This window comes from Nyctereutes procyonoides, unplaced genomic scaffold (assembly GCF_905146905.1).
Source record: "Nyctereutes procyonoides isolate TBG_1078 unplaced genomic scaffold, NYPRO_anot_genome, whole genome shotgun sequence".
NCBI classification, from domain to species: domain Eukaryota; kingdom Metazoa; phylum Chordata; class Mammalia; order Carnivora; family Canidae; genus Nyctereutes; species Nyctereutes procyonoides.
The window spans coordinates 65901009-65913888 of NW_026575140.1; the positions used below are offsets into that span (position 1 = coordinate 65901009).

The 12880-nt window shown below is 38.3% G+C and overlaps 1 protein-coding gene across 3 annotated transcripts in view; it reads left to right on the forward strand.

The window, feature by feature from the left end:
- Positions 1 to 9115, forward strand: part of DDX10 (DEAD-box helicase 10) — a 267786-nt gene extending 258671 nt beyond the window's left edge. For all 3 annotated transcript variants that reach the window (XM_055307117.1, XM_055307118.1, XM_055307119.1), the window contains one exon: positions 8435 to 9115. In XM_055307117.1, coding sequence (XP_055163092.1) covers positions 8435 to 8612 — 178 coding nt within the window. In that variant the 3' untranslated portion in view covers positions 8613 to 9115. The remainder of the gene's footprint in view (positions 1 to 8434) is intronic.
- Positions 9116 to 12880: the final 3765 nt, after the last annotated feature.

Here is a 12880-nt window from a genome sequence, read left to right on the forward strand (position 1 = left end):
TGCAAACAATAACAATTTTACTTCCTTTCTGATTTGAATGCTCTTTCTTTTCTTATCTTTTCTTTGCTTTGCTTTGCTTTTCTGCTTGCTTTCTCTAATACTTTCAGTATGTTTAATAGGAATAATGAGAGTGGGTATCCTTGAATTGTTCCTGATCTTACAGGAAAAGCTTTCAACCTGTGACTATTGAGTATAATGTTACCTGTGGCTTGTCATAAAAGATTTTTATTATGTTAAGGTACATTCCCTCTTTACCTAATTTGTTGAGAGTTTTTATCAAGATAGGCTGTTGAATTTTGTCAAATGCTTTTCTGCATCTATTGAGCTGACTATATGATTTTTACTTTTCATTTTATTAATTTGGTATATCACCTTTATTGATTCAGATATGTTGAACCATCCTTGCATTCCAAAGATGAACCCCAACTTAATTGTCATGTGTGATCCTTTTAATATCCTGTTGTTATTTGGTTTGCTTATATCTTGTTGATAATTTTTACATCTGTATTCATCATGAATATTGACCTATAGTTTTGTTTTCTTATTAGTATTTTTATCTGGCTTTCGCATTAGTTTAGTACCGTCCTTGTAAAATATGTTTGTAAATATTCTCTTCAGGGTTTTAGAAGAGTTTGGGAAGGTTTTGTATTAATTATTTTTTAAATGTTTACTAGAATTCACCAGGGAAACCCTCTGGTTCTGGACTTTGTTGGGAGGATTTTGATTACTGATTCAATCTCCTTATTCATTATTGATCTGTTCAAACTTGTTATTTTTTCATGATTTAGTATTGTTTGGTTGCTGTTTCTAGGAATTCATTCATTTCTTCTAGGTTATCCAAATGGTTGATGTATAATTAATCCATAGTGATCTCATGATCTTTTATATTTTTATGATATCAGTTGTTATGTCTCCTTTTTCATCTCTGATCTTTAGTCTAAATTCTTTTTTCTTGAGTTAATCTAGCTAAATGTTTTCAACTTTATCTTAAAAAATAAAAAATAAAAAACCAACAACTTAGTTCTTAGTTTCATTAATTTTTTTCTTTTGTTTTTCCAGTCTCTTATTTATTTATTTCTTTTCTGACCTTTGTATTTCATTGCTTCTGCTAACTTTGGACTTCATTTGTTCTTTTTTTAGTTCCTTGACATATGAAGTTAGGTTGTTTAAGATCTTTCTTGTTTCTTAATGTAGACTTTTAACACTATACACTTTCTGCTTTGAAATGCTTTTGCTGCATCTCACAGGTTTTGGTATTTTGTGTTTCCATTCTCAGAGATTTAAAAAATTTTTTTAAAATTTCTTCTTTGACCCAATGGTTGTTCGACTGTCTATTTAATTTTTATGTATTTGTGAATTTTTCAGTTTTCTTCTTGTAATTAACTTCCAATTTGATAACAATTTCAATATGATTTTCATTTTCTTAAAATTTGCTAAGAGTTATTTTGTGACCTCTCATGATCTGTCTAGCAGATTGTTCCATGTGTGTTTGAGAAGAACATGTATTCCTTTGCTATTGGGTGGAACGTCCAGTATATGACTGTTAGGTCCTTTTGGCCTAAAGTATAATTCAGTTTTAGCATTTCCTTTATTAATTTTTTTGTCTGGATAATCTAGCTATTGTTGAAAGTGGGTTACTGAAGTTCTCTTTTCTTGTATTGTTGTCTTTTTCTCCCTTCAGATTTGTTAGTATTTGCAAAATATATTGTAGTATTTCAATGTTGGTTGTATATATAGTTATGATTGTTATATTCTCTTATGTATTGACTTCTTTGTCATCATGTAATGATCATTTTCATCTTTTGTTACTGTTTTTGGCTTATGGTATATTTTGTCTAAGCAGCTACCCCTGCCCTCTTTTGGTTTCTACTTGTGTGGAATATCTTTTTCCAGCCCTTCATTTTGGAACTATGTGTCCTTAAAGATGAAGGTGAGGTTCTTGTAGGCAGTATAGTTGGGTCTTATCCATCCAACCACTCTTATGCCTTTTGATAGGAAAATTTAATTCATTTTAATTTAGAATAATTATTGAGAGGTAAGGACTTAGTAATGTTATCCAACTCTTTTTGGGCTCTTTTGTTCCCTTGTTTTTTTCTTCCTCTCTTGGCTGCCTTTCTTTTTGAGTTGATTTCCTTTTAGAGACATGCTCTGATTCCCTTATCTTTATATTTTGTAGATATACTGTAGTTTTTACTTTGTGGTTACCATGAAGCTTACATAAAACATCTAGATATAAGTCTATTGTATGCTAATAATGGCTTACTTCAATTGCATACATAAACTCTGTCCTTTTATTCCTCTCTTAAGTTTTTGGTGTCACAGTTACAATATTGTGTATTCATTAACCAGTATTGTAGCTATAGATAGTTTTAATAGTTCTGGCCTTTAACCTTTATAGTGAAATTATGTGTGAACATGTCACTATATTACAGAACTAGCTTTTTTAAAATACTAGCATATTTTATGCTTAAAAAAAAAAACTTTGAGAAAGTGAGGATGAACAGGGGGAGTGACAGAGGCGAGAGAAGCAGACTCCCCACTGAGCAGGGAATCCGATCTGGGGCTCAATCCTAGGCCCCCGGGATCATGACCTGAGTCAAAGGCAGGTGCTTAATCAACTGAACCACCCAGACACCCTTATACTAGCATATTTTAAATTTAACTATATACTTAACCTTTACCAGTATATTGGATAGTTTCATAGGTTTTCATGTACTCTGCATCATTTCATTTCAACTTGAATTCCTTCAGCTTTTGTTTTTTTAAGATAGTCTGTCTCTCCTTCATTTCTGAAGGACAGCTTTGTTGAATAGAGTATTCTTGTTTGGAGTTTTTTTCTTTCATAGTACCCATCCTCCCTAAGCCTGTAAAGTCTCTGCTGAGAAATCTGCTGATAGCCTTATAGGAATTCCCTTGTCAGTTACAAGCTTCTTTTCTCTTGCTGCTTTTAAGATTATCTTTGTTTTTGAATTTTGACAGTTTTCTTATAATATATCTGAGAGCAGATTTCTTTCAATTGAATTAGTCTGTCAGCCTGAGGTCAGCTAGGAATTGTAAGGCTTTCTCAGACCTTCTGTGGATCACTTGCTCCACACTTCTTGCTCCCTCTTGTGCCAGATTTTTTAAGCTTGTATGTCTTCTCTTCATCCTGAAACATATGAAGCCAAATGTTTGTAGCCCCCTTTCTGCTTTCCCAAGAATGGCACTCATGCTGAATGGTCTTTCCCTGACCTGCAGATTTGAGTCATGCTCAGTAGCTGTCTGCCAAAGCTTACTCTCACCACCACTGTCAGGAGCATGCACAGGAAGTTGGACACAGATATAGGGGGATGTGGGTGAGGACACAGTGCTGGAGGATGCCTATGGGCCCATTGGAGAGATCTGTGTGCAAGGCATCTCCTCTGGTTCATGGATAGAAATCCATGACACAGTGAGTAGGATTCATATTCTTTTATTCTGAGAGTCCTGTCTGCCACTCTCCCATCTTTGTCCTGCCTCCTGACCTTTAGCTCTGCAATTAATGATTTAGTGCTTTGGATGCAGTGAGAGAGAAATGGACCTTTTGGGCAGCATTCCACAATTTGGGGAGCTGGGCACTCACTTGCTCTCACTCTCCACCATGGGAAAAATCATGGCCAAGATCTCTCAGGCCTCAGTTTTGCCATCTAGAGGGAAGAGTGATATGCATGAAGCCAAACTGTCCCTCTTACCTTCTCCAGTGTGTTCAAACTCGTACTCCACCCCACCCCCACCCCCGCAGTGGTGTGCTGAATTTCTCCACTGGAAAACTGGACTTCCACAAAGGTTCTCTCATCTGTGGGTAATTGTTTGAGGTGGTGTTCTTCCACTGCAGAGAAGGGCTGGAGCTAGTTCACAGCTGGGACTGTAGTCTATATGCCTATTACCCAAAGTATGATTGGGTGAGACTCCTCTCAGGTCTCTTGACATCTAGTATTGGATGCCACAGGTCCCACAAAAGCATTTTGTTTGTGGATAGATACCACATGTTGGGAAGGGACACAAACCAGGGATGCCTTCTTTAGCCATCTTGCTGACCTCACTTTGTAGTACTTCACCATTTGGAAGAGGCCTTTTCTGAAGAGACTGCATTGTGACCGTATTTTGCTTTCTTGCTTACCTTATATTTTCTAGATTCATTACATTATTCCCCTTTTGGGTGAATTACCTATAGAATATCTGTATTATTGTTTAATAATTAATTTGTTACACAAATTACTACTTACTTGCTATGGAAAGTAGGACAGAATACCTTTCTAGAATTTGAACTGGTCTACAAAGCAGCAAAGCTGCTAATTATGAAAATATTTGGGTTACATAAATTTCCCATCTTCCTTTTATTATCTGAACCAGCTATTTCCTGCAGGGAATATGATGTTCAAGAGCACATTAACAAAGGATCCATTAGTAAAGCCCACTAATTAGGCTGTTTCTGATGAGCTGCTCTGAGGTGCACTTGAAGTACAGGCAGGGCACAAATTTGTATTACCCTGTACCAAATAAATCATGGTACTCTAGTCCAGTGGAACTGACACAGGACTGGCAATTATCAAGCAGATTGAGACTCAGTGCTTTTTTTAAAGGCCCCTTTTCACTAAGAATTACTGTCTTTGCTAACTGAATTCCCATCGTGGGGAACTCTTTCATGGTCATCTCTCTAAGCATCCTTTCAAAATGGAATTGTCTGTAGCTTTAAGTAACCTCATGCTATCTAGTTTGTCTTCCCTCCAGTGGTGAGAGAGAATGGCTGCTGAGTCAGAGCATTGGGCATTTCTGGGAGGTGAAATGGGAAATTATTTACATCTGTGCTTCAAGCTAGTCATAGGTAGATATGCTAAGCGCATTTTAAGCACATTCTTGTATCTAGGCACACTTAAGTAATATACTCTATTGGAACTTGAGCAATTTGTTCTTTTTTGGAATACATCATATGCTTGGAGTATATTTCTGTGACTTTTTTTGCTTATTTTAACATCAATGTAAGAATTTATTTGAAAGGAAGTAGTTTATAGGCAGAAGGGAAATTAACATGTATTATTAGAATGTTCTCACCTTTGTATAATTTCATGTAAATTCATATACCAGTTCTGCTAAGTAAATTATATAATCTTCATCTTTACAGATAAAGAGACTAAGGCTTAGAAATGGTAATTGACTGGCTAAGATTTGACCATTATTGCCAAATCAGTGCTCTTTCCACAGTTAATTCTTTTCTTTCTTATCTTCCAAATATTGACTGAAGCAAGTCAACTCATTGCTTTTAGTAGCCTGGCTTTGGAGCCGAATTTAGTCTTTCAAATCTGGGTTTGAATCCCATGTTTATAATCTAGATACAGTCGTTTAATCATTGTGGAATGATACCAAGGATTTTCATAAAAATAAATTATGTTATCTGTGTAAAGCATGCAGCACAGTGCCAGACCATTAGTAAGCCCTTAATGAAGGGTTGCTACTATGAAGACTAGTAGATGGGCTTTTTATTTTGCTTTAATCTTGGATACAGTAATTGGGTCATTTTTGAACATGATGATGATATCTCGAAATACTTTGAGAATGTTTTGCCTTTTCTTCTATTTTTAATGTATCAAGTGATTTCTTCTACCTTCAGAAACTAGCTTCATTTTTATGGTCTGTGCCTCAAGTGTATACAAAATATTGCAATAATATTTGGGCTTTTTAAAATTAAAATATAATTGACACCTAATCTTACATTAGTTTCAGGAGTACAACATAGTGATTCCACAACTCTATACCTTATGCTATGCTTACCACAAGTGTAGGCACCATCAGTCACTGTACAGCACTATTACAATACTATTGATTATATTCCCTGTGTGCTGCTTTTCATCTCCATGATTTATTCATTCCATTACTGGAAGTCTGTACCTCCTATTCCCTTCACCCATTTCACCTGTCCCTGCCACTTTCCCTCTGGCAACAACCAGGTCTCTATGTTTATGGTATGTTTCTCTCTTTCTGCTTTTTGATTGTTTTTCAGATTCCACATATAAGTGAAATCATGATATTTATCTTTCTCATTCTGACTTATTTCACTTATAATACTCTCTAGATCTATCCATGTTGTCACTAATGGCAATAGCTCATTCTTTTTTATGGCTGAGTAATATTCAGATGTATATATGCTACATCTTCTTTATCCATTCATCTGTTGGGGGACACTTTGATTGCTTCAATATTTTGGTTATTGTGAATAATGCTGTGGTGAACATAGAGGTGCATACATCTTTTTGAATTAGTGTTTTCATTTTCTTTGAGTAGATACCCAGTAGTAGAATTACTGGATCACATGATATTTCTATTTTTAATTTTTTGAGGAACCCCCATCTTTTCCACAGTGGCTGAACCAGTTTGTATTCCTACCAACAGTGTACAGTGGTCTCTTTTTCTTCACATCCTTGCTGACACTTGTTATTTTTTATCTTTTTTAATACTAGCCATTTTGGGGATCCCTGGGTGGCGCAGCGGTTTGGCGCCTGCCTTTGGCCCAGGGCGCGATCCTGGAGACCCGGGATCGAATCCCACGTCGGGCTCCCGGTGCATGGAGCCTGCTTCTCCCTCTGCCTATGTCTCTGTGCCTCTCTCTCTCTCTGTGTGTGACTATCATAAATAAATAAAAATTTAAAAAAAAAATACTAGCCATTTTGATACTTAATTGGATTATTTGGCTTTTTGGTGTTGAGTTGTTAAGTTCTTTATATATTTTGGATTTTAGCGGTTAATAGGGTTGCCTTGTTTCGTTGATAGTTTCCTTCACTGCAAAAGCTTTTTAGTTTGATGTAGTCCCAGTAGTTTAGTTTTGCTTTTGTTTCCCTTGCCTGAGGAAGGAACATATTTAGAAAAATGTTGCCAAGGCCAATGTCCAAGAGATCACTGCCTGTATTTTCTTTAAGGAATTTTATTGTTCAGGTCTCACATTTAGGTCTTTAGTCCATTTTGAGTTTATTTTTGTGCATGGTGTAAGAAAGTGATCCAGTTTCCTCTTTTTTCATATAGCTGTCCAGTTTTCATAGCACCATTGATTGAAGAGACTCTCTTACCCATTGTATATTCCTGTAACCTTTGTCGTGGATTAATTAATCATGTAAGCTTGGTTTATTTTGGGACTCTCTATCTTGCTACATTGATCTATGTGTCTGTTTTTGTGCCAGTATCATACTCTTTTGAGTACTATAGCTTTGTAGTTTATTTTGAATTTGGAATTGTGATACCTCCAGCTTTGTTCTTTTTTTTTTTTTTTTTCAAGATTCCTTTGGCCATTTGGTGCCTTTTGTGGTTCTATACAAATTTTAGGATTATTTGTTCCAGTTTTGTGAAAACTGCCATTGCAGTTTTGATAGGGATTGCATTGAATCTGTAGATTGCTTTGGATAATAGGACATTTTAATGATACTAACTTTTCCAGTCAATGAACATAGTGTATCTTTCCATTTATTTGTGTTGTCTTCAAATTTCTTTCCTCAATGTTTTATAGTTTCCAGAATACACGTCTCTTACCTTGGTTAAATTTATTCCTAAGTATTGGATTTTTGTGTGCAATAGTAAATGGGATTGTTTTCTGAATTGCTCTGTTACTCTGATATTAGTGTATAGAAATGCAGTGGATTTCTATACTGATTATGTGTTCTACAACTTTACTGAATTCATTTATTTCTAATAGTTTTTGGTGGAGTATAGGGTGTTCTGTATATAATACACATCATGTGAAAATAGCAATTTTACTTCTTTTTCCAATCTGGATGCCTTTTATTTCTTTTTCTTGTCTGATTGCAGCAGCTAGTACTTCCATTACTATTTTAATAAGAGTAATAAGAGTAGAATACTGCAATAATGTTTGTTTTTCCAAGACTATGGGTCTTAGAGATTTTAAATGGGGGAAGTTTATTTGATATCTTAAATAATTCAACATATGAGGTTCTATTTTATTCATGATCTATATAACACAAGTTAATAACAACAGGTATTAGTGTCTGGTATTCTGATATCTGGTAGCCTACAAACTCCTACCTAAAGGATGACCTAACTTTAAACAGAGGTGGTTTGTTATAGCAGGACAGGCACAGAGAGGAGCCTGTCTGGAGCCAGAGTATAGGCCATCAGTGTCCCCAGATTGTGGATAATGTATCCATAGTTCCCTAGAACTGTGAGGATTGGATGAGACTATGTGTACAAAGTATGCCATACAGTGCCTGATGCATAGTAGGCCCTCTCCCTCTACCTGTTGGTGGGAAGGTACTTAGGACACATTTATCCCAATGCTGTTACAGTTTCTTCTGCTCTTGAATAAATAGTATTTTACCGACTATCTGTTTTTGGTAATTTTTTCCTATTTTAAGTGTTTGGTTTTGTAATGGATTTAGTTATTTATCAAGTAAATCATTGGATTTGTTCCCACCAGTGATACCAAGAAGAAGCAGGGAATGAGGAAAAGAAACAACAGCGGAGTGGAAGATGTGGGATCCACAGGTCGTAGCAGGAAGAAGGCCAAGTGGGAGACCTTGGAGCCTTTGGATACAGGCCTGTCTTTGGCAGAGGATGAAGAGCTGGTGTTACATCTGCTCAAAAGTCAGAGCTAGATACTCCGTGCTCTTCTCCTTGAAACCTCTGGTCATGATTACATGGACAAGAAGTTGAAAAAAAACAAGTGGCTTTGGAACTAGGTGATGAGTCCCATGCCCAAAGGACCTCTCCTCTGGACCGAAGCGATTCTGTCTCTAAGCCCCTTTTCTCAGGTTGTACTTGTACTTCCTAGAGCAAACTCAGAGTGAGGGCAGATTATAAAATTTCCTGATCCCATTTTCCAGCTATGTGCTCTGTTAGGTTTTATCTAGGGGTTCCTACATCTTGTCATTGGAAATGGCTTCCTATGTTTTATTGGCAACTTCTGGAGACTTTGTTTCATTGTTAGAAATTCCAGTCTTGCGTACCATACAGAAATTTCTGTGTACTGTAAAACAAAATTGCTCACAATTTTGATGTATTTAATATCTCTAAAGAGACAGAGTATGGTGCACCAGCCCTGAGAAAAGAGTATTTTTGAATAATGACAATCATTAATAAACCTATTTCCTATAAAATAGTAATGTTTTCATTGTGTCCAGTAATATGAGAGCATTCTCAGGGGAGGGTTCTTGAGAGTAAAATGCTTGGCCAATTCCTGACAGTGAATTTTTCATATTCTTAAATTAGCCTTCCTAAAGATACCGTTTAACTTATACTTGCAGATTTCATAGCCATTTTTGAAAACTAGAAGTCGTGAATCCGAAGACAGGGATCCCAGACCAGCCCCTTTGTGAGCACCCAGAAGGCCATAGGTCTTCCATAAGGGCCTTGTCCAGCTCGCACCACAGAGCCCCGCCCAGAGTCAGCTCTTGGTAACAACAGTAGAAAGAATGACACAGAGCCTGTTTCTGGTTACAGATAACAGATTCTTTGTGGGAAGAGAAATCTGGGCCTTTCCATGCTGACTTTACCATAGATTTATCATCCTCTCCCTGTTCTCTCTCTTGGCTACTTCCCACTGCATGAACAAACAGAGATAATTTTTGATAACTGGTGCAAGTCACTCATGAATCCCAGGAAGGGAATATCCCACCTCGATATCCCACTAACACTTCCAACTCTGCCAGAGTCCATATTGTTTCTGAAATGTTTCTCCTACTTGTGTAACTGGTATCCCTCATGGGTGACACCAAGGGACTCAACAATTCTCAGCCTCTACCCTGACCACTCTTCACTTTACTGGTTCTGTTGATTCCTCTTCACATGAGTCTTCGATCCATGGTTTGTGCCTTCATCTTCCCAGCGTCTGTCTTCAGTCAGAATTCACATTCTCCTCACGACCTGCTCCCATCATGCCAGTGACCTCCCAGCTCGGTATGATGCCTCCAGCTTGCCATTTCTCCACCAAGCCTTCCACACTGGCCAGAGTTCTCTGCATAGCACGTTCTCCTAGCTCTTTCTTACCTCTACTACGGTGCTTACCATGCAGTGTTCCAGACACTGTTTATCAGCCTGTCACCCCTGTTATGTGACAGGTTTCTAGACCATGTTTATGCATCCTGTGTGCCCTCGCCACCAGAGCCAGATAAAGCACCTGCCTCATAGTGGGTTCTTGGTAAATACTTACAGAATTAATGAGTGAACAATAGTGGTTTGAGACAGTTTTTTAAGCAGTATGTTGTCATGCATTGCATTGTCACCTCTGGTAGGAAGGATATAGAGTGATGGAAATGAGAACTGGGTAAAATGGCTATTATGGGGAAGAATGACCATAATGGGGAAAAGAGATGGGGAAGGAATGTAGGGTGTATGACAACCTGAGAAGATTTTGAAATTAAATGTTCTGGTACAGGATCCCTTGGCCTTGACTATTTCCAAAGGACAAAAGGATGTGAGTATGAAACTGAGGGTTTACCATTGAATTCGCTCTCTGCAGTTTCGGATTTTGTTTGTTGTAACCCAAATGAGGAATTAGGGCTGTTTTATTACTCCATATTTGTAAACAGGGAATAAATACATTGTCAGGTCTTTAGTTCATAGACTAACTTGAGTTGTTTCTGTCCTTGGAACTGAATGAATGTAGGGGATTTTAATTCACTGGTTTTGAAAACTAAAATATCAGAACAGCATTGATAGAAAACATGCATGGTAGATTTTATTTGGTGTTATTGGACGGTATTATTTTTCACCAGATATTCCCTGCACTCCCCCCCCCCTCCCTTTGGAAAGTGTTATTTTTTCCTCTCTCCTGGTAGTCTTGGCCATGTGACTCATTTCAGCCTGTGGAATGTGGTGGAAGTGGCTGTGTGCCAGTTATGAGCATAGTTTTTAAGGTACATTGATATTGCCATCAGCCCTGTACCTTGAGACCAACATGGCCCAGAGAGAGGATACAGCTTCATTGTGGGTGCAAAGTGATCATAGGACATGTCAAACAGACCTGTAGCCACTACGTTCCCTCTAAGTCTTGGGGAGCAAGAAATCCACTGAGACTTGGGGGTGGGTTTCCATCAGAAAAAAGATGAGCGAACCAATGAGCAATAACATCCATCCATTCAATAAATGTTAATAAATTCAACTACCATATGCCAGGCTCTGTACTTGTGAGAAATACAAACAGTTCCCTTCCCTGCTACCATATAGCAGGGGAAAGAAAGAAGCAAGTTCATAATTTTTATGCATTATGATAAGAGGTGGAAAAAGGAAGACTTTCTGGGTGAGAGCAATGTTGCTGGAGTGCAGAAACAGGGGAAGACATAGGTGGTGAATGTCCCAGAGATTAATTCTTGCGTGGTGCTTAACCGAGGCCAAGAGGTCATTCATCAGATCCAGTCGTGTAAGATGATCCCGAAAATTGCAAGTCTCATAGCAGATACACCCAGCAGCAGAATCCTTTGGAGGACTGCCATCTCATAAGCTTAACATGGCATTTTAGATTTGTTTGGAGCTATAAAAAATGGGTAAGTTTAATTAAATGTAATTAATTTTGTTATACAACATTTGAAATACCCTGAACATGAAGAGTCATCTCCATGCCTATCAAAGCCTGCCAGAGGATGCAGATGTACCTGGGAGGTGTGGGGAGGAAACTGGGATGGGAGGTGGCTGATGTAGGTAGAGAGGGATAGATCCTGCAACCAGTATTTGGAAATCTTGTTTCATATCTTTTAAGACCATTTTAACCAGAAGTGTGATCATGGTGTGATTTTCTTCCCCAGCCCCTGCTGATCAGACAGCCCAGACCAGACATGCTTTATATGATAATACCCTGTGCCTGCTGAATCAGGAGTTGGCAGCCAACCCAAAGGCTAGCTGTGAGCCTGTGAGCAAGGCTGGTTCAAAAAGCTCTGTCCAAACAAGGACAAATTGGGCAAATAAAATAATGTTCTTACTCCCAGAAACTGAAATTTAGGTAGTCAAGAGAATAAGGTTAGGAGAGAGACCAGGAACCATGATAGGTAGAGAGCAAGCTCAGATTAGGAATCAGGCACAGCTATGAATGAACAAGAACTCTGGCCAAAATATAAAGGTAAGTGTTGAGGGACCCAGTTGGTCATAGAACATTAGGCAAATCCATGGAAAGTAGAGAATCTGGGCCAGATCCGTGAAGACCTGCAGTCCCCACTTGCTGAGCTCTCTGAGATCCACATGGACCCTCTAAGACTTGTCTCTGTGAGGCTTTACTTTCTCCTCCATCCTGTTAGATTCCTGTGTCTCCCTCACTTCCTGAGGTGTAAGTCTCCATTGCCTCAACTAGTCAGAGTGAGTCTGGGGCTTCTGTATCCACAAGAGCTTCGGTAAACTCAAAATACCCTAATGCCATGCTGCTTAGACTTTAATGTGCATGGGAGTCATGAGGGGATCTTTTCAAAGTACTAACCTGAGTCAGCAGGTCTGAGATGGGGCCCAAGAGTCTGCATTTCTTACAGGTTCCAGGTGATGGTCTGCTCTTGGCCTTTGGTCACATTTGAGGAGCAAGATACTAATGGAATTCAGAGAGTTATTAAAATCATTATTCACAGGGTTCTGTCAGAGTTCCCAGCAGGAAACAGATGGTGTACACAAATTAGCATGATTCTAAGGGGATTTAATAAAAGGATTATTTACGCAGGCCAGGACAGGTGTAAGGAAGTCATAAAGGATGGTCTACCTGAAGCTAGTCATAGAGATGTTCCCACTCCTCACCCTGAAGGAGTGAGGGGAGAGGCGGGAAGGAGAGACAGCTGGGTTTTGGCCTTCCTTTGCAGCCCACCGGAGTTGACCATAGGGAATAAATAAGTCCTGGCACCTTGCCGTTGCCTCTCTAGCCCAAGAAGCAAGCTGCCTATAGAGGTAAACCTGT